Below are 23123 nucleotides of genomic sequence, written 5' to 3'. Positions count from 1 at the left end.
CCCTCTAAGTTGTTTTGGGCTGAAAAATTAATTTACCCTGTCTTTTTATGGGTTATGCTGCTCCAAAATTCTTTGAGGCACTATAGTATATTTTTTAGAGGATAATTTCATAGAGATCAGGTGGGTCTATGTACCTTCTCTGACATCTTGGCTATATTATCATTTTTAAAGCTAGTATTATCACATATTCACACACAAATCAATACACATGTACATTCTAGGATAATTTTATCAACCTGGGATAGCAAAAAAAAAAATTAGAATTCATTACTTAAACATCATCTTTAAGCATGATCATAAATGTCCAATACGAACAAGTTAGAGATAAGATAATGGTAATCTACAAGTTATCTTTTATATTATTAATGCATATCACAACTTCAGTCTAAGAAAGATGCTTTTAATTTGGTTCGCTATACTATTAAATACCTGGAGAAGTTTTTCTTTCTCTCTGAAGTTTTTGAGTTCACAATGAAACTTGTGCATTTCTGGAGGACCAATTGACTTCTCAGTAGCTTCAAGAAGTTCAACTTTGCTGAGTTTTGCAAATTCCCCAACTTTGTCCTAGAGTATCAGAAACATCAGTATTTAGTAAATGAAACTGACATTACATGAAACATAATAGTCATTTGTAATTTTTGGACATTTTCTATCTAAGCACCACAAAGCTTTTTTAAAGTGAAGCACTGGTATAACAAATGCCACGGGTAGTTGTCTGTCAGGGTTATAATCAAAGTCAGTCAAAGGACAATTGTCTAAAACAGTGATTCCCAAAGTGGGCGTTACCGCCCCCGGTGGGTGTTGCAGCAATCCAGGAGGGCGGTGATGGCCACAGGTGCACTTATCTTTCCTATTAATTGCTATTAAAATTTAAAAAAAAAAAATTAATTTCCAGGGGGCTAAGTAATATTTTTTCTGGAAAGGGGACAGTAGGCCAAAAAAGTTTGGGAACCACTGGTCTAGAACATGCAGGAGTACTTAACTTGGGATCCATGAACTTGTTTTAAAAAATATTTTGGTAGCTGTATTTCAATATAATTGATTTCCTTTATAAACTTCTGTACTTATTTCTTAAAATAATTTTTTTTTCTCAAAAACAAAACAAAAAAACCACCAAAACCTAAAAACATCATTTATTCTAAGAGCTCTATAGATTTAACTAGACCAGTGATGGCAAACCTTTCAGAGACGAGGTGCCCTGCTTTCCATCACTCCCCCCTGCCATTGCCTCATCCCAGATAGGGGAGGGAGAAAGAGAGGGAAGTGGCCCCAGCATTCTGCTAAGGGGAAGAGAGAGGCACTTCCATTGGATTTCTGGGCAGAGGAGGGGGAGGCACCATGGAAAGGGGAAGGGAGCAGCGCTCCGCTAGAGTCCCTCTGCCTTTCTGGTAACTAACTCTAGCAGGCAACAGCATGTGTGCTCTCAGAGAGGTCACCGCTTGCCATCTTTGGTACATGTGCCATAGGCTCACCATCATGGAACTAGACTGGTGAAGGAGTTCACAACACAAAAAAAGGCTAAGAACCTCTGCACTCTAGACAAAACAAAAAAACAAACAAAACTTTTGACCATGATAAACTAACATGAATGTAGTTGTTATATTTTCTGAAAATTTCATAGGAAAAAAATCCAATTACATCAGTACTTTAAAGTACAAAAATTGGTGTACATGAGAATGTATTTATTTATGTATCTTAAAAAAATAGTATCTAAAGAAGCAGAAGTGAAGGCTGAAATCATTGCCAAATTAGAATAAAAATGAGTCTGTATAGCAAGCGTTCAAAGCAAGTCCAAACTGATCCATTTCGGTAAGTTACTGATAAAAACACTGAAATAGAACAAGACACTAATATGAATCTTCACAATTTCCTAAGAACATTTAGCTGATGTGAATTAACTATCCCAATAAGGAAAACCAAGTATCTAGAAACTGCCTCAGTCAGAAAATGCTTGATTTGTTCACCAATTGGTTATATCAGTCAAAGGCGACATCAATTAAGAATTACAACACTAGTTTAGAATATGTATCAAATTCATTAAAAAAAATGTTAAACACATAGGTTGAATATTATGAGAAATATTTCTCATAAACTGCAAGAATAGGTGGAAAAACAACTTATAGAGCAAGTTTGATGAGAAATTTAATTAAGCCACATCATCCTTGGAACACTTAGGCATGAAATTTGAAGGAGAGATTAAGAGATAAAAAATGTTTCATGTATTTAAAGATTTCCATATCAAAATTTCCCCCCATCATTGACAGTAGAGAGACCATATTTGGAGATTCTAATAAAAATGGGCTTGTGGAAGAAGTAGAAATGGCATCAAAAGGAAAAAAAAGAGAATGAAAAATCATTTGGACTAGCTAGACTCAGATCTCCTGAAAGTGTCACATTTTTTTGGATGTTAAAGGACAAGTTCTTTAGATATCTGGAAAAGGGTATATTACCAAGGAATTTTCCCCATATGCCCGGAGAAAAAAGAATCACAGATCCTTTTATTGCACTGCCCCCCCAAAAGAACAAAAAATATTTGTAACTCTAACCAATATGCCTACTTTCCCATTTTTATAATACCTTTTTGAGAATTATCTGTATCTTATCTATCTGATATCCTAAATGAGACTTATAATTTCTCAAAAGAGCTAAGCCTTATTATTCACAGAAGAAAAAAAACCGTGGTTAAGGAATGTCTACTGTTCAGATTAAGACATGTAGATGACACAGTGGATAGAATGTTGGTCCTGGAGTAAGGAAGACTTACTCTTCTGAATTCAAATCCAGCCTCAGATGCTACTTTACTAGCTGTGTGACCCTGGACAAGGCATTTAACCCTGTTTGCCTCAGTTCTTCATCTATAAAATGAGTTGGAGAAGGAAATGATGAACCATTCCAGTATCTCTGCCACAGAGTTGGTCACAACTTAAATAACTGAACAAACTGTTCAGACTATGATAATGAATGGTCATTCTATAAAGTTGATCCAGCAGAACAAACATTCTGTACAGACATTTTGGAATGCAAATAAACTTTGTTGAACATTGAAGAAAAGGAAAAGAGTAAGTTGGATTTGGGAAAATTTACATTGAACTTTTATATCCCCAAATTTTTCCTGAAACAAAGACCTATCTTTTAAACACTAATATTCTTCTAATAACTCTATACAGCAATGAACCTTAGAAAGAGTAATGTCTCTGAAAATTAAATGTTAGTCACCCAAAGGGTAATGGACAAGTACATGATAAGTACAAGTAGTGTGCAGCCTATCACTAATGATTAACTGACTAGAAGAAATAAAATAAAGGGTATTATTAATATTTATTATCAGAAAGAGGAGGTCCATTCACATAGCAAAAATGAAAAATAAACAGCGAATAGCTTGTGTACTCCACTGGTCTTGACACAAAGTCAGGAGATCTAAAGGAAAGGCTCCTAGTACACTGAAGAGAGCCCTGGGGGAAGATTTACACTAGGACATAAGATAAGAACTACACAGGAACAGGAAAGTTTGGGTTGCTTACAATCTGTAACTTTAAAAAGAAAAACCACAAGAGTACAGATCCAATAAAGAAGAACTGATATAACAGATTATTTAAATTTTGCAACTTAAACTGGAAAGTAAGATTATTCTGTAAGTCATTAAGTATTATTTCTTAAACATATTAATTTGCTATACATTAAAATTATAGCTTACCCAATTTCACTAAATGTATCCCAAAACATTTCAATTATTTTCTTCCCCAGGAACCAAAAGCTCTTTAAATCATGCAAACAAAACTTTTCCAGTTTATAATTTTTTCATACCTGTGGAAGAAATTGACATGGATTGCCTACTTGGATATTCAAAGCTGCTATCTGCTCTTCTACTGCTTTCTGAGTTGCAGATCTTTTATCAATGAGCCAAGATGATTGATTTTTAAGCACATCAATCTCTCGAGTAATTATGACATTTCCAGATGCCCTGAACCTGTTTAACAAACATATTTTTAAATATTTTATTTTCAAAATACATAGTTTGAAAGTTGCATCAATTCACTAGCATCAAAATTAATTTGTCACAATTGTCAGGATCATAACCAAAACCCCCACCATATAGTTCAATTTTTACCCCATCTGAAGTCCTATAGGGCATCTCTTCCCTTAGTATTTAACCCATAAAATCTTAAAAGTAGAAAGAACTTCGCAGTTGATAGAATTTAACAAGTAATAGTATATAGGCTTCTATAAATGTTAAGATACTTATTTTCAAGTCTAAATTATTTAAAGGGCAAAATACTATAAACACTGAAACACAAACTACCTCTAACAGAATTCGCTTATTGAATCTGCAAACATTTAGTAGATGGAGCTTGTCAACTTATGTAATATGGTGGTTAAGGAAGAGAAATATCAAGGATGATCTAAAATTTTTGAATTGTGAGTAACTGGGAAAAAGAATTGTGATGTTTACAGAAATAAGGAAGGAAGAGCAAGTTTCTTCATTCAAATTAACTCAAAAAATACCTTGAAGGGGGCAGCTGGGTAGCTCAGTGGATTGAGAGTCAGGCCTAGAGACGGGAGGTCCTAGGTTCAAACCTGGCCTCAGCCATTTCCCAGCTGTGAGACCCTGGGCAAGTCACTTGACCCCCATTGCCTACCCTTACTACTCTTCTGCCTTGGAGCCAACACACAGTATTGACTCCAAGATGGAAGGTAAGGGTTTATAATTAAAAAAAAAAAAAAAAAAACACCTTGAAGATAAAACTATTTACAACCCAGCATGAATAAAGGTGTGAATTATCAAATGTGAGAAGCTAAATACAATGATCTAATCTCCTAATAAGTAGTTTTTTAATCAGTCTGAAACAAGATACATTCATTCCAATCTTATTCCAGGGTAGAGAACAAATAAGAAAAAGAATACGGAGGCTGGATCAAGGAAAGTTAAACATTGTCTTTAAAGTTTAATTTAATTATTATACTTTATAATTTTAGCTCCCCTCAGGGCTTTCTTAACTTCATCTCACTTAAACTTCTTTCTCTCTCTGGCCACCATGACAAATTCCAAAGAGGACTACTAACAAAATCAAAATAATTTATTTAGACTCTGTAATTGTTCACTAACATGTAACTTTGCTTTGGGCTTCCATTTATGCCATTGAGTAATATGTCACATTCTATACTATATACAATTCTTCAACACTGCATACTGTTAAATTCTTCTACATTTGATATCACAATCTATTACCTAAATTAATTTCCAATAGAAAATTATTTTTAAAAAAACCCATTTTTATAAGAAAAATAAAAAAAGCAAAGTTAAACAGAATAAGTTGCTTGAATAAAATACTTTAAATAGACAAGATATAACCAATATTATGGTATTTTTACCATTTCCTACAGTCAACACATGGCAAAATAATATATATTAAATGGATACAAAAGGCCAAATATTGAAATGTGGCTTCAGAATTTTCAACACTCACAATTCAATTTCAACTGAGCCTTTGGCACACCCTCGCTTCACGTAAGAGCAAACCTAGAAACCAAAAAGGAAAGGCAAAATGAGTTAATTATTAGGAAAATTATTCAACTTGCCAAGTAGCAGACATTCAGCATGGACATTACTAAATATCTACATTTTCATCAGGTGGCAATTATTTGATCCTTTAATACACACACATATACACATTTCTTCAACTATGTAAGGTTGCAATACCTAAATTCTAGGCACTACCACTACTTCCTCACATGCTACCTTTAATTCATTCTAATGGTAGCACACAGATACCAGGAGAAAGAGTTTAGATAAGACAATATTATGATGCTTACTGCCTAAAAAAGGGATCTATCACATGTACATTAATAACTGTAGTACAAAATAATATAAAATAAATGACTAAGAGATATATAAACAAGTGAAAAGTAAGGTCCAATGGGGAGGAGGAGATCATTATTGACTTGGGTCAGGGAAAGTTTCCTAAGGGATGTGGTATTTGATTGGAGCTTTAAAGGATAGGTAAGAATTTGACAGAAAGAAAAAGAACTGAGAAAGCAATGCAGGTAGAGAACAGCAAAAGCAAAGGCAGGGAGATGGGAAAGCAATTAATTTTCTCAAATAATCAAATTAGTTGGATTAGAGACTACATGAAGAGGATTATTGAAAGATAAAAAAAGAAAGACAGAATTAACACCAGATTGTGGAAGGATCTGAATGCTAAGATTTTCTACTGGTAGTAGAATAAAGCGTAGACTGACTGAGGCAAAAGATGAGTAGAATCTGGTTGCCTTGCCAGGAAGCTATGGCAATAATCCAAGGGGGTAGTTATAATTGAAATAGAGAAGATGGATGAAGCATATTATAGAGGGACAGTCAACATATGGGAAAAGGAACCTACTGAAAAAATATTAAGTTATGACCAACAAAAGTTATAATAAACTATTACTATGTTCTCCTCCTTCCATGAATTATTTGTAAACTATCTCTACAAATCATTATTGTCTAGCATTAGGCAGCTTAGCTGTCCTGGGATAAACATGCAGACTTTTATCCTTTAAATAAATGAATGCTAATTTTATATCCCAATACGGTAAAGTACAAAAATTTTAGTTAGTTAGCTATGTTTGCATATTAACATTAAAAAAAAAACCTTTTCGATAAAAGAAATTAAATTGCATTTTAATAAGAACAGTTGTTGGTTAAATAAAAAAATTAATAAAATGGAAAAATAAAGCCCAGTAAACTGGAGACATATGTCTTTCAAGAACCTAAAGCTTAATGTAAACAGATACAGAATTCTAATTCTATTCTACTAGTAAGGGTTGAAAAAGCTGGTAAGAATCGAATCTGACCATGAATTTCTATTGATGGAAATTTTCAAGAAGGCAAAAATTATGTTTGTGTAGTCCTTTTCACAGATGTTGAGCAGAAAAACACTTAGTAAACAGAAGCTATAATAAGATATAGAAACTTGAATACATATTTATATCTTGTTATGATTAAAATTCTCTGGAGACTACATATTAATTTATAATTATTTATTAGTAAATGTTAGAGGAGAGAAAAAAGGAAATCACATGATCACTTGGTTGTGTCTAATTAATCTGAGTTTGCCATGCTGTCTCCGTTTGCCAGCCAAAAGTGGCTACGCCAGCAAGAATTTCCAGGCCCTGCATACCAAGAGCCCAACAACCAAAAAAGAACTCGCTTTCTCAGTCTCCTTTCTCATAAAGCCCTTCATGTCACAACTTCTGGGTCTCACTGGTTGGACACACAACCTCAGTCTGGATCAAAGTCCCATCTTCTAAACTCCGAGAGTCCAGTGGGAGTAAAGCCAGCCTCTTTAGCAGCCAAGGGAGCCACAAGGTGCCTGAAGGGTAGGGCTGATATCGACCAAAATGGGTTTTCAAATGGAATAAGTGGTACAATTTATATAAAATTCATGCACTACATACACATGTGATTTCTGATCCTGTGAAACTGTTTCTCTCAAATATACTTTTGAATCTTGTATAATCCCATCAGGGCTCTACATTCAATGAACAAATCAGTCAACAAACATTTATTAAGAGTCCTTATGTGCTTATCATTGTGCTAAGACAGAGATAAAAATTAAATAGTTCCTATTTTCAAGGAACTTACATTTTCTCAGGAGAGACCTGTATATTTATGCATACTTAACAAAATAAATACAAAGTAATTTTTTTTAAAAACCCTTACCATCTGTCTTAGAGTCAATACTGTGTATTGGCTCCAAGGTAGAAGAGTGGTAAGAGTAGGCAATGGGGGTCAAGTGACTTGCCCAGGGTCACACAGCTGGGAAGTGTCTGAGGCCGGATTTGAACCTAGGACCTCCCGTCTCTAGGCCTGGCTCTCAATCCACTGAGCTACCCAGCTGCCCCCAAATACAAAATAATTTTAACAGGAAGGCCTTGACAGTTAAGGGGAATCAGGAAAAGGTTCATGGAGAATATAGCACCTCAGGTGAATCTTGAAGGAACTACAGATTTAAGTGACAGTAGCAAGGAGAGAATGTATCCCTAGGCATAGAAGGCCCAGTCAAACAAAAGCAAGGGAATGGGAAATGAGTGTTGAATCAGAAACAAAATGCCTGAAGGGAGATAAAGTATAAGTTCAGGTTGTGAAGGGCTTTAAATGCCACAGAGAGGAACTTAAATTTCTCTCCAAAGATAATAGGGAGTCACCAACATTTACTGAGTAGAGGAATGTCATATATAGATTCATGCTTAAAGACTTTGGTTTGTTGTTCAGTTGTGATCAACTTTGCAAACCCATTTGTAATTTCCTTGGCAAAGATTTTGGAATGGTTTATCATTTCCTTCTCCAGCTCATTTTACTGATGAAGAAAACTGAAGCAAACAGGGTTAAATGACTTGTCCAGGGTCACACAGCTAGTAAATGTCTGAGGATAGAGATTCTCTAGGGATACTCAGAAGGTGGGTGGGTTTGGGGGGAAAAGATCATGAGTTGTTTTGGAGATTTTGAATTTGAGATGCTTTGAGGCATAAAGTTGGAAGTGTCCAACAGCCAGTTGATGACAAAACTGGAACTTACAAAAAAGACTAGTATATGCTGATCCGAGAGCCAACCTCAGAAAGATAATTAAACTCATTGCATCTGATAAACTCTTAGAGAAAGTGTAGCAAGAAGGAAAAAGGACCTAGGACAGAACTGTGGTATACTTTCAAAGTTTGGAGGTGTGATCTGGATGATGATTCACAAAAGAGACCAAGTAGTAAGACAAGAAAGAAAACCAAGGGAGGAGAGTCTCATGAAAACCCAATAGAGAAAAAGGGAATTTCTAAGAGGGAAGAGTGGTTAATAATGTTAAATGCAAAAGAAAGGTTGAGGAAAAAAAGGAATGTGGAAAGATAATGTCATCACATTTGGCAATTAAGAGATAACTTTAACACATATATCCCTAGATAGCCTTTCTAGCTTTTAACAAATACAAAGTTTAACAAACAAGTTTCTAAGCTTCCTGTAGTGTAGCAGCAGGGACAGAGGCTAAACAAAAAAACTTACAGCATGCATTATGAAAAATGTCACAGACACATCAGACACTGCTTTTAAACCATACAAATCCTTCCAAGATGCTAAATCTCAACAAATGCCATGTAACATGGCTTTGAAAATGTTGATATTATAATTTTAGAAATGTTAGTCTTTTATAATTACATGCAAAACATTTCAATCCACTATGAACTGATGGTCATTTTATAAGCAGGAATTGAAAATTTCCCCTAAATCACCTATAGAAAAATGAAGTATGATGATTAAATAAGTTTTTAAATCAGGGCTACCAAAAAGAAGTCTCCTGACAATTATAATAAAATAAAATGGGCTTATGGAAGCAAAAAATTTCTCTACATCTCTTTGTGTGCATACCCTCCCCACTCATTATCAAATAATTCAGAATTTACTCAGCAATAAGAAAATGATAACCTTGAACAAGAAATGTTATTTTTACTTACCTTATCTACTCGGCCTATGAAAGAGGGTTTACCTGCCAATCCAAGACAAATGGCACAAACTATGCTGGATTTCCCTGTTCCATTAGCTCCAACTATCATATTCAGGTTGGGTCCTGGAATTACTTCACAGGTATCATAGGTTCTGAAAGCAAATGCAGGTAAATTTTAAAAATAGATAAAAAGTAGGAGATAATAACTTAATATATGCATTAAACCAAGCCATAATTCAATTTTTCTTGGCCTATTCCTTTTACTCCAAGAGAAAAACAAAAGGAATTCTTCCAATTCCACTGATATCTTAATCCTTTCTGAATAAAGAAGATTGCTCCTAGTTCCAGTCGCCACAGGTGGATGAGGAAGGCAGTGACATGATCTTAAGATAGCAGTACTATTTATCACCCTCATCCCTTTCCCAAAGAAAAGGGTCCTCTATCCATCACCCAACTTTTCAAGAGGCTTTCCCAAAGTGAACTATTCTACACTGATGACTAGTATCCAATACTGTTGATTGACACAGTCACAAATGATATTGCTGGAAGGAACTGATAAAACATTATTAGATTACAAGCCTTAGCCAACAACTGGAAACCTCAGGAGCACCAGCAGCAATGGTTTTTTGTTTTTTTTTTTTAAATCAATTCTGCTGATTAAAGACAAGTGGTTAAGAAGACAAAAGCAGATTTGAAATGTGAAAGGTTGGTTAAGATAGTATCTGCAGGGAGCTAGGTAGCTCAATGGATAGAGAGCCAGGCCTGGGGATGAGAGGTCCTAGGTTCAAATTTGGCCTCAGATACTTCCTAGCTTTGTGACCCTGGGCAAGTCATTTAATCTTATTTAATAAGTTCAGTATTGAAGGATAAACCAAAAAAAGCATGCCATGCTTCTGCAAGGAAGTGTCAGGAGTATTGAAGCACAGAAGGAAATGAGGCTTGCAAAGAAAGTTAAACTTAAGGAAAAAAGGGTTTCTTTGGATATATTGGGGAAAAGAAAACCAAAGTAAAGAAAGACTAGCTTACTCAGGGCGGACGAGATGATAAGTGAAGATAGCAAATACAGAAATAACTCAAAAGCTTTTTGTGCTCTTGTTTTCTATGCCAAAAAGATTTATCCTTGAACTGGAAAGGATAGAACAAAAATGAGTAATAGGGAGCTGATAACAACATCTAGCTGCTCTTGAATTCAATCCCCCAGATACAGAAAAAATATTCTAAAAGGACACTACGTACTAAAAGTAATGAAAAAAAATTGGCTTATGTGATTATGAAGTCAGTGTAAGAAAGATGACTGGAAAAGGGCAAATGTCTTGATTTTCAAAACATACGTGGTAAATAACAAACTAAACATTTAACTTCAATTCTTAGGAAAATTCCAGACATTCAAGAGATAGTGACAGAGAAGTGATGGAGTAAGGTTGAGACTGTGATATATATATATATATATATTTACATAAAGGGGCTTTGGGGGAAGGAGGGAAGAGACAGGCTTGGTTATATATATTTGTTAAAAAGGTTTTGCCTTTTTATCTTTTTCACCTGGAGAGAGAATGGGAGGAAAAGAAGATTTTATGTTAATCTTTAAAAGTCAAATTAAAGAAGATATTTTATAATTTGCCTCCTTAATGGGTAGGGGAGGGACTGAAGGGAGGAAAAAAATTTGGAACTCCAAAGTTTAAAAAAAAAAAGAATGTTTAAAATAAAGAAAGAAATGATTAGTAAACACTTAGCCAAAGAAGCAGTGATTTCAAAGAGTCATCATAGCTCCATCAGAAACAAGTCATGTCAAATGAACCACATTTCATCTTTTTTTGACAATTACTAGACTGCTAGATCAGGAGAATGCTGTGGGTGTGCGTGTGTGTGTACACACACACACACACACACACACACACACACACACACACACAGCAGGAATTTAATTATTTAGATTTTAACAAAACAATAGACAAAATTTTTCTCTTACACATTGCAGCAATTCTTGATGAGATTATTAGCAGGCAATGAATAGCTTTCATATCTATTTCCCATGGTATACTACAGTTTTTTTTAAATCCCACTATTGATTAAAATAGGTGTCAAACTCACTGCTACAAAACCCCAAGTGTGTCCTAGGACAAGATTAATATGTAATTAGGAAATGTCCAACAAAATATATGAAACGACAATACAACATAACATTAATATGTGGTATTCTAAGTTAATACAATATGTAGCCAGCAAAGATCCCCTTTTATTTGAATTTAACACTACTGATGTAGAGGATACAAGATTCCACATGTTTGTCGATTAATTTTTTTATAAAGTAGATGGTTTGATAGAGCAAAAATATCATTTTAAAGACTCTTCCCATTAGGTATCTCCCAAGCAAATACCAAAATGATGCGAGATTCCTAAAAAGATAAAGATACAACCCCAGAGATAATCTTGTTGATGATCATAAATACCAGGCAAGGCATAAAAGAGAGAATGCTATGCATGCCAAAGAAATCTCTCATTTTGAAGGAAACCTAGGCATATAAGTCTAAGCTGAAGATGGATTTTTTTGAGGGTGTTGAGGTATTTCAAGATGCTCATATTTGGAGATTAATAGGAGCACAGAGGCACTAAAAGGGACCTAAGGGTTCATTAATCTAGTTCAACCTCCCCTCCCCATTTAGAAGTTGACATCATCTGGGTTGCACTATAGAGCCTGCAAGAAGAGATTAATTAGCCCTCAAAAGTTTTCCCTTCATTCCAGTGTCTCTCCAGTGCCTATTCCCTTTCTCACCTCCACCTCTTGGAATTTCTGGTTTCCTTTAAGGCTAAGTTCAAGTGGCACACCTGCAGGAGGCCATTCCTGGTCCTGTCACTCCCTCTTCACTATGCTGCCATTCACTGAATACATTGTTCTCCCAAATATTCAAATTACAATCTCTCTTTAACATGCATATTCAACAAGCTGACAAATCCTACTATTTTGACTTTAGTGTCTAGATAATCTCTTCCATTCCACTCCCACCATCACCACTCTCACTCATACAGACTTACCAGTCACTCAATGAATCTCATCTCCACTTCTGCTTTCAGTACTTTCCAATCAGTGACAGTGGTATACTTGCTGGTGCAAGCTTATAGACCCCATTTCCCAACTGTGTGTCTTTCACAGGTTCTTCCTTATTCCTGAAATGCTTTTCCCTCATCACCTCAGCTTCTTGGCTTCCTTCAAACCCCAATTTAAATCCCATTTCCTTTTTATCTTTTCTTAATAACAACTCTGCAATAGAAGGGCAAGAGCTAGGCAAACAAGGTTTCCAGAGTCATACAGCCAGGAATTGTGGCAGGCCATACTTGAACCCAAGTCTCTCCTGACTCTAGGCCTGGCACTCTATCCACTGAGCCACCTAGCTAGCTGTCCCATAAATCCCATTTCTATAAGAGGCCTTTCTTGGTTCTCTTTTACTGCTAGTTTTTTCCTTCTGAGATTGCCTTCCATTAACATTGTACAGATCTTGCCTGTTCACGGCAGGTAGCATGTTTAAAAATTTAACTTGAAAAAATGGGGATAGGGAAGATGCACCTTTAATGGATTACAAAGTCAACAAAAGTTAATAATATGATTAATGGCAATTTAAATTTCATTAAGGGACAGTTCATACTATATCTAACTTATTCTAGACCATACTTCCCCCATCACAACTAACCCAGCCATTTACCCAAATTATCTTGTTCTTTGCCTGCCTTCCCTGCTCTGCTGCTCTTGGTACCAGATCTCCAGAATCTATATCCTCAGTCTCCAGGATTTTTATTGTTCAGTCTTGTCTGACTTATCAAGAACCCATGGACTACAACGTGACAGGCCCTTCTATCCTCTCCTATTCCTAAAGTCTGTCCAAGTTCATGTTTGTTGCTTCCACGACACTATCCATCTCATTCTCTGCTGCCCCTTCTCCTTTTGTCTCCAATACTTCCCGACATTATGGTCTTTTCCAATGAGTTTTGTGTTCTCACTATGTAGCTAAAATATTTAAGCTTCAGCTTCAATATTTGTCTTGCCAATGAATAGCCTGAATTAACTTCTTTAAATATTTATTGATTTGATCCCCTTGTTGTCCAAGGGACTCTCAAGTCTTCTCCAGTACCACAATTCAAAAGTGTTGATTCTATGGCACTCAGCTTTCCTTATAGTTCAACCCTCACAGCCATATTGTTACCACTGGAAAAATCACAGCTTTGACTATACAGACCTTTTTTAGCAAGGTGATGTCTCTGCTTTTTAGCTGTCTAGATTTGCCATAGCTTTCCTTCCAAGGAGCAAGCTTTTAATTTCATGGCTATAGTTACTAACTTACACATACAAGCTATCTGGAAGGCAGGGACTCTCTTGCTTTTTTAATATTTTCAACCTCAGCTCTTTGCATATGCCTGTCACACACATAAAAAAAGTTTAATAAATTCATTCATTAATTCATACTCCTGTTCTACTTTATTGTGGTCAGATTAGAACATTGTGCTCAGCCCTGGAAGGATGATGACCTTAGGCAAACCAAAGAACAGTGAACACAATGGTAAGCAGATCTACGACCATATAACACAAAGATGCAGAGGGAACATGACAGCTATCTTCAAATATCTCAAAAGTCTGTCATGCAGAATAAAGATTTGGTGTGCTTAGCCCTCAGAAGGCAAATTAAGAAGTAAAAGGTAAAGTTACAGATAGATAAATTATGGCTGATTGTAGGGAAAAAACTTCCTAAAAAGGGTTGTTCAAAAATGGAATGGATTTCTTCTGGAGGCAGTGTGTTTCCCCTTGCATTGGAGATTTCTTGCCTCTTTCCTTGCAAAATATATTTCTTTGTTACTCATGTTCCAGAGGAATTTAAAAAAGGCAGGAAAATGAAGAGGGAAAATGTGTTTCAATCTGCACTTTTAATTCATCAACAAGTACCTATGCCTTTGAACAATGACACATGTATAACCCAGTGGAAAAGCTTTTCAGCTTCAGGAGGGGGAGGGGAAAATCATGACTCATGTAACCATGGAAAAATATTCTAAATTTAAAAAAAAATTAACAAGTACATACCTTTTGAAACAGCAATGCTACTAGGTCTATAACCCAAGGAGATCAAAGAAAAAAGGAAAAGGATCCTTATGGACAAAAAATATTTATAGTAGCCTGAATATAGCTGTGTTGTAAAAAATAATGAAGGGGATAGATTCAGAAAATTAGTGGTACCACTAGTTCCAAAGGTATGTGCAGTTTTATAGCCCTTTAGATACAGTTCTAAATTATGTCAAAACTACTCTCTGGAAGGGTTGGATAAGTTTGCAGTTCTAGCAAAGATACATTAGTATACTTATTTTTTTACATCCCCTCCAGCATGTCATTTTCCTTTTCTTTCATCTTAGCCAATCTGATGAATGAGGTGGTATTTAAGTGCTGCTTTAATTTGTACGTTTCTTAATTATTAGTGATTTAGAACTTTTTTCATGATTGATAGCTGGTTTCTTCCAACAAAAACAGCCTATTTATATCCTTTGCTCATTTAACAACCACAGAATGCATCTTATATATGAGAAATGAGACCTTTATTACAGAAATTTAATGTAAACCCTCTCCCCCAAATTTCCAGCTTTTTCCTAATTTTGGATGCACTGGTTTTGTTTGTGCAAAAATTTAAAATTTCATGTAATTAAAATGATCCATTTTACCTCTTGTGAACCTCTCTTAACTGGTTAAGAATCTTTCCTCTACCCATAGATTTGACAGGCCATTTTTTTCATGCTTCTTTAAATGCTTAGGATATCTTTTATGGGTAAGTCATGGACTCATTTTCAGCCTGTCTTGGCATATGGTATAAAATGGTCTATGCTTAGTTTCTGCTAGACTACTTTTCAGTTTTCACAGCAGTTTGTCAAAAAGTGAGTTTTTGCCCCCAAATTGAGATCTGTGAGCTTATCAAACACCAGGTTACTGTGCTCATTTGCTTCTGTGTATTAATTTATTTCTATTGATCAACCACTTTCTTTTCCAATTCCAAATTGTGTTGATGATTGCTACTACTTTGTAACACAGTTTGAGATCTGGTATTGCTAGATTCCTTTCCTTCACATTTTTTTATTGATTTCCTTGATATTCTTGATCTTTTTTTGTTCTCCCAAATGAATTTTATTATTTTTTTCTAGCTCTATACGTTCATTCTTTGGTAGTCTGAATAGTATGGCATGGAATAAGTCAATTAATTTAAGTAGTATTGTCATTTTATTATATTGCCTTAGTCAACTCATGAACAATTAATATTTCTTCAATTATTTAATCTACATTTGTGTGAAATGCTTTGTAACCGTGTTCATATAGTTCTTATGTGTCTTAGCAGGTAGATACCTAAATAATTTTTATATCTGCAGTTATTTGAATAGAACTTTTTTTATCTCTTCCTGCTGGGTTTTATTGGTAGATTTAGAAATGCTGACAATTTATTTGGGTATATTTTATACCTTGCAACTTTGCTAAAGTTATTCATTATTTCAAATAATTTTTTAGGTGATTCTCTAGAGCTCTTTATCTAAGTATATCATCTGCCAACAGTAATAGTTTTGTTCCCTCACTGACTATTCTAATTTGTTCATTTTTTTCTTCTCTTATTGTTATAGCTAGCAATTCTAGTATGACACTAAATATTGGTGGTGATAATGGACAGCCTTGCTTCACTTCTTATCAGAAAGTTTATCCCTAATACTAATAATGCTTGCTCTTGGTTTTAGAAAGATACTACTTTCATTTTAAGAAAAGTTCCAAGTATTCTTGGGTTTCCTAGTTTTCTAACCGGAAGGGGAATTGTATTTAGTCAAAAGTTTTTTCTTCATCTATTGATCTAGCCATATAATTTTTGTTACTGGCATGTTCAATTATGCTTATAATTTTCCCAATATTGAACAACTCCTGCTTTCCTGCGATAGTGGATAATCCTTGTGACATATTGCTATAATCTCCTTGCTAGTATTTTATTTGAAATTTTAAAATCAATATTCATAAGGGAAATTATTACATAACTGTTGTTTTTTCCATTTCTGCTTTCCCTGGTTTAGGTATCAAAACCATATTTGAGTCATAGAAGGAATTTGGTAGAACTCTCAACCTATTTTTTTCAAACAGTTTATATAGTATTGCAATTGTTCTTTAAGTTTTTGGTTTAATTTGCTATATATGCATTTGGTCCTGGAGATTTTTTTTAGAGCGCTCATGACCTATTCAATGTACTTTTCTAAAACAGAGTTACTAAATATTGGAATTACTTTTCTGTTAATCTGGACAATTTATATCTTTGTAAATATCATCTATTTCATTTTGATTGCTGGCTTAGTTGGTAGAGAATTGGGTAAAATAGCTCCTAATCAAGAGATTTTCAAGCACAGGTTGGATGACTATTTGCCATTGATGTAGAAACAATTCCTGCCTAGGCATTAGATATCTGTTATAATTTATTCTGAATATCACCAACAAATTAGTTTTCTCAAATGGCTATGCCAATCGCCTGTTTAAAAACAAATCTTATATGATCCTTTTCCCTGAACAAACTCCAAACTGAATAAAATCCAGACCTACTTAAGTGGTCATTCAAGGTACCCTACATTTGGCCCTGGTCAACCTTTCCTGATTTACCCTTAAAATATACCTTTTCTTAAATCTTTTACTCCAGCTAAACTCGAATATTTGATATTTCCCAACATATCCCATTTTCTTCCTTCCATACCTTTATCTGAACCAATCCTAATGCTAGATTTCTCCATTCCAGTAATTAAAATACTATCAAACCTTCTCAAATCCTGCTTTTGATTACCTCAAAAATGCTATCTCCTCTATACAATCTTCTCTGGTTCTTTGTGAAGAAATGATCCCTCAATCTTTGGAATTCACAAATATTTTTGTAACTCTCATTCATTCTCAAATGTTACTTTGTATTATAGTTATGTGTATATGTATTGTTATGTTCCTTCCATGACTGTAAGCTCCTTAAGGTTAAGGATCATAACATTTATCTCCACATCCCATCATCAACTAATATAATGTTTCAACATTATGAATGTTCTTGAATTGAACAATATGATGAATCAGAGAAATAGATCATCAGCATCTCCTTTTCATCATTCTTCTTCTTCTTTTTTTTTTTTTTAAGAACCCTTGCCTTCTGTCTTGGAGTCAATACTATGTATTGGCTCCAAAGTAGAAGAGTGGTAAGGGTAGGCAATGGGGGTCAAGTGACTTGCCCAGGGTCACACAGGTGGTCTGAGGCCAGATTTGAATCTAGGACCTCCCATCTCTTGGCCTGGCTCTCAATCCACTCAGCTACCTAGCTGCCCCCTCCTTTTCATCATTCTAAAACAAGAAAGCAAGCAAAAAAATCTACTCATATCCTGGCCAACTATAAGTCTTTGCACCCAACTTTTTAGTAGCTGTCAGATGCAGCTCTCCATAAACCATAAAACTGTTAAGTGTTTAAACCCTTTCTGTGGCTCTGCTGTTCAGTGTTCTTTACTTATCTCTCATCTATCAGAAAACTAATTCCTAATCAGATAACTGTTTAAAATATGCCTGCTCTGAGAAACATTTTATTTTTTAAAGAGTGTTATTTACACCAGTATTTTAGAAATCTCCCTTGTAGAAAAGAAAAAATATATTAAGCAAAGATAATAAGAATTCTAGTGTCCCAGTTTTCTAGATGGAAAACAGGTATCTTTCATTATCTGTCTTCTGGACAACTAACAGTGTAATTGCTCAGAATTCAGCTTCCTTTTCATAATTTTAAAAATCTACATTGTTGTCATTATGAAAATGGTTATTCTGCTTATTTCACTTTGTATCAGTTCATAAAAATCTTTGAATTTCCATTATTTACTGCTTCTCATTGCATTCCATTAAACTATGTACAATTTGGCTCTCCACTTCATCATTCAACCAAAGTCAAAGTTACTAATGATCTGTTAACTGACAAAACTAATAGTCTTTTCTCAATTCTCATTTTACTTCTCAGCACTGCACTTTCATTTTCTTCATATTCTCTTTTTTTGATTTATTACAAGATTTTCTCCTGGCCTTCCTCCTACCCATTCAACTGCTCAAAAACTAGGTGTCATCCTAGACTCCTCACTCTCTCACCTTCTCACAGCCAATCTGTTGCCAATGTCTGTTGATTTTACTCTTGTCTATTTATACACTCCCTTCTTTCCTCTAACACAATGCTACATTATACAACACTGGCCTTCATTACTTTCAATCTGTATTAATGCAAAAGCATTTCCACAAGCCTCTTTTCACTCTAGTCCATTCTCAACTCAGCTTTCAAAATGATCTTCCTCCAGTGCAGGTTGGTACATTTCGCCCCCTATTCAGTAAACTTCAGTGGCTCTGTATCACACCCACGATCAAAAATAAAAACCTCAAAAACCTGCCCTTCAAAACCTGCCCCACCTCCCTTTCCTGTTTTCTTATACCTTAATACTTTTTTCAGCTCCCACATTCTCTGAAATCTAGCCACATTAGTCTCTTTACTATTCCTAGAACATGGCAATTTGCTTATTCCAGGCATTTTCTTTGGCTGTTTTCTAATACCTGGATATTTTTTCTCCATATTTTTTCTTCCTGGCTATTTTCAAATCCCAGTTAAAATTCCATCTTTTACAGGAAGCCTTTCCTGATCCCTTTAAAATATTTCCAGTTAATTATAGCTTGTTTGTACAGTTGTTTGCATGCTCTTTCTCTCATTAGACTGACTGGGGGCTTAAAATCAGGGGCTGTATTTTACCTTTCTTTGTATCTCTAGCACTTAGCACAGTGCCTGGCATACAGCTGGTGCTCAAAAAATGTTTATTAACTATCTAATTGAACTGGGATGAGAAAACCTGAGCTCCTTAGCCTGTGTGATCCTACACAAGTCACCTTTTCTCAATCTCAATCAGTTTTCTCATCCATACAACAAGTTTCACCTTTCAATACAAACGATCTATGAAAAAGAGAAGAAAAGTCATTGCTACCACACAAACTCAGTCCAAAAGCAAAGGGCAGGGCCTAACCCAATCAATGTGCAAAAATACACATTTAACAAGGAGGAAAAATTTCTGTTACTGTATTTTTTGTTAGGAGGTGTATCATCACAATAACCTTGGACCAAATGATATATATATATATGAAATATATACTTTGCAAAAGTTCTATATAAATGTCAGAGACTAGTACTAATTATATCACACATAGAAACCTTCTAGACCAGTAAAATTGTGAAGTGACTTCTTTTGAATTTAAAGGAAACATCTAATTGGGTTTTATAAAACCAGAGAGGCTAAAAGCAGTTGTGTAAACATAGGCAACTTATCTCTTTCACAAAACTCAGTTCCATGTGGAGGCATATGAGACAAATCCAGAATGTGGAACCCTGTCCCTCTCATCACAAGACAAATTCAGTATCATAGGGAACTATCAAAGAGGACTACCAAAGGCAAAAATAACCTCTAAATTCTGCAGCATCAGGCAGGAGGCAAACGAATAAAAATAATTACCTTTTCCAATTCAAAATAAATATGGGTATTGCAACTCTTAGACTGCAGTTCATGAAGTCTTTCTCAAAAGGAGAATCAGAGAAAGCCTGGAAGCAACAGTAAGTTTAAAGAGTGGAATTTTCAGCTTTGGAGCTGAAAGGAAAAGGACATATTCAGAATTAAAAATCAAGTTACAAAAAGTATATACATGAAAAAAAAATACTAGATTCAAAATAAAAAGTCTGGAATTTAATAACTGGCTTGACTACACAGGGCTTTCAAAAATTTCTTCCCTGTAAAAAGAAGGCATTGCACTAAATTAAAGGTTCTTAACCTGAATGGGTGTGGAGGGACAGTCTTTGGAGATACTTTAGAGATTCTGTGAAAATAGCATGGGGAAAAATATCTCTTTATTTTCACTAACTAAAATTTTTGCATTTTCCTCCCATTACTTAAAAATATTATTCTGGGAAGGGATCTATCAGCTTCAACCAGATTGTCAAAGGGATGGTCCATGATACAAAAAAGGGTAAGAGAACTCTTGCACTCTATAAGCTCTGGAATCCCTCCCAAGTCTAACAATCTTCGGGTGTTGCACAAAGTAAGCCCCGTATAAAGGAATTTTTACTGATCGGTCAGGCTCGGGAAGGGGATAGTGTAGAGGAAAGACGGAATAGTGGAGGATGGGTTGGGAAGAGCAGGAATGGGGAGGGAGAGAATGGGTTGGGGGAAGGGAGGTTTGGAAGGAGGCGAAGATGGGAAAATAGGAGCGGGAAAGGGGGATAGGTTGGGGGGTGGGATGCTGGGGCTGTGATCTCCCAGCGCAACAGGCCCCAGAGGCGGCCTAAAGGTACACCCGAGCTCCTGCCTCGGCCTCACTTACAGGAAGTTCTCCATGGTGATACGGACTATGGAGCCCTCCACGAATCCCGACAGCATCGCCCGCGAAGGCGGAGGCAGCAGGCTCCCCCTTCTTCCCCATCTAGCCTCTTCGTGATCCAGAGCTGTCTTCTTGGAGCGACTCACGTCCGCGTCCGCCTTTCTTTTGCCCGTAGTCGCCATCGCCGCCGGCTCCACTGCCCCGGCCCCGGCTTCAGTCCCCTCCAGGACTAAAAGAAGGAGGAAGAGGAGTAGAAGAAAAAAAGAGGAAGAAGAAACCTTTCGGCCGCGACTCCCGCGCAGAAAAAGCGCGCGCCAGGCTTAGGGCTCTTGCGTCTGCGCCTGCGCAGCTCGGAAGCGCCAGCCTTTTCTCCCTCCGCCGCCTCGAACCCCACATCAGGCTACTGACCCCGCCTTCTGGTGGATAACTTTCAGTTTCAACGGAAATGGATTCGCTTGGCGCCTTACGTCACACTCAGCGGACGAATAAAAAAACGGGGACGGAAAGAACGAGAAGAGGAAGCAGAAAGGAAAGCCCTGCCTGGGGAGAGTGAAGGAAAAAGGAGGGCTTTAAGATGTTTCTTTCCGCCTCTTTTCTTGTATTAGGCTGGTTGAAGGAGAGGTTTTTTGAAGGAGTTAAGATGAAGTTAAATCAGAATCTTAATTTTATGAAATAAAAAGCCTCGTCAGTTGCTTTGTCTTACACAACTTCAATTTATTCCCCTCTCACTGGTTCTAAATGTACAGGTGTCATTCCTTAACAACAACAATAATAAGTAAGGTATTAACCTCAGGACCTCAGGTTCAAGTCGAGCCAGGGCCATCAGAGGCTTCTCAGAAATACCCAGAAAAAGGGAAACAGCTAAACAACATAGAAATAAGAATCAAGCAAAATGGAAAATGAGCAAATCAAAGACTTCATTTTTTCTATGAGGCAATGATCACAGCTAAATTACCAGAAGCAACAGATGGAAAAAGAAACAATGCAAGATAAAGAGACATATTTAAAGAAATTAAGCAAGATTTTTGCTATTATTGTTCAGTTGTGTCTGATTGTGACTCCGTTTGGCATTTTCTTGGCAAACTCTGGAGTGGTTTTGCCATTTCCTTCCCCAGATCATCTTCAGGTGAGGAAACTAAGGCAAACAGGGTTGTGACTTGTCTAGGATCACACAGCTTAATAAATGAATTTGGATTTGAACTTGAGTATTCCTGACTCTACGCCCAGTGCTTTATGCGCTGCCCCCACTTAGCCCCACAGGCTAACACTAGTAAAAAAAAAGTCAGTGAAATAGCTGGATACAGTGGTATAGTAGTTAAACAGGTGGCCTCAGATTCACAAAACTGTGTTTAAGATCCACAAGAATGGTTGACTGGGACCCCAAACTAGTCACAGAACCTTTCAGTGCCACTAAGTCCTAGACACAAAAAATTGCTTAGTTGGTATAGATCTAACTTAGAAGAAGAAGCTTCTTCACTAGGAATTACCTATTCTACAGAAATCATATCAGGTTAAAAAATCATCACAATTTCTAAAAATAGCTTAAGTTAATAAAATAAAAGCAAATATTCATTAAAAGTGCTTATATTGAGGTTGCAGATCTGGTAACTGAAAAGAACATAGTGTCTTCAACAATAATAGGAAGATTTCAAAGAAATATTAATTAATGGAGAAAGATAATGAGTCCTGGAAATGTTAAGTTTGAGCACCCTACAGGACATCCAGTTCAAAATGTTTAATAGTCAGTGACGCCATAGAGTTAGAGCAATTAGACCTCAAGAGAGAGACTAGGGCTAGATATATCAAGCTAGGATAGTGGTGGTGAACCTATGGAATGCATGCCAAAGATGGCACAGAGAATGCTCTTGTGGGCACATACCTCCCCCCAACCAGGTTGGTTACTAGAAAGGCAGAGGAACGTGGTAGTTACTCCACCCCGTGCCCCCCCCCCCCGCCTGATGATGTTTTTTTTACATCCCCTGCCCCTCTGTCCAGAAGCCCAATAGCCTCCCAATAGCACAGGGGGTAAGGTGGGCACTTCACAGGCAGCAGAGCTGAAGGGGAGCAGAGCCCTTAGTCCACTCCCCACTCCCCTCTACACTCACTGAGGACATTTCTCACTTCATCCACCCCTCTGTCCAGCAGCCCAATGGGAGCACTTTCTCCCTCCCTAGTGTAGGGTAAAGGGGAGTGGCAGGGTGACTATGGCACTTGGGGGAGTGGCACGTGGTCTCTAAAAGGTTTGCCATCACTGATCTAGGAAA

General features: G+C 36.3%; 1 protein-coding gene across 1 annotated transcript in view; it reads right to left on the bottom strand.

Annotated features, from left to right (window-relative positions):
- SMC5 (structural maintenance of chromosomes 5) overlaps positions 1-21105 on the bottom strand; it is a 71874-nt gene extending 50769 nt beyond the window's left edge. Inside the window, exons 1-5 of the mRNA XM_044659428.1 lie at positions 20863-21105; positions 9475-9616; positions 5466-5518; positions 3805-3967; positions 430-564 (exon numbers count right to left, since the gene is read on the bottom strand). Coding sequence (XP_044515363.1) covers positions 430-564; positions 3805-3967; positions 5466-5518; positions 9475-9616; positions 20863-21041 — 672 coding nt within the window. The 5' untranslated portion in view covers positions 21042-21105. The remainder of the gene's footprint in view (positions 1-429; positions 565-3804; positions 3968-5465; positions 5519-9474; positions 9617-20862) is intronic.
- Positions 21106-23123: the final 2018 nt, after the last annotated feature.

Source organism: Gracilinanus agilis, chromosome 1 (genome assembly GCF_016433145.1).
Source record: "Gracilinanus agilis isolate LMUSP501 chromosome 1, AgileGrace, whole genome shotgun sequence".
Classification (NCBI taxonomy): Eukaryota; Metazoa; Chordata; class Mammalia; order Didelphimorphia; family Didelphidae; genus Gracilinanus; species Gracilinanus agilis.
This window is presented reverse-complemented; position numbering and strand designations above follow the sequence as displayed.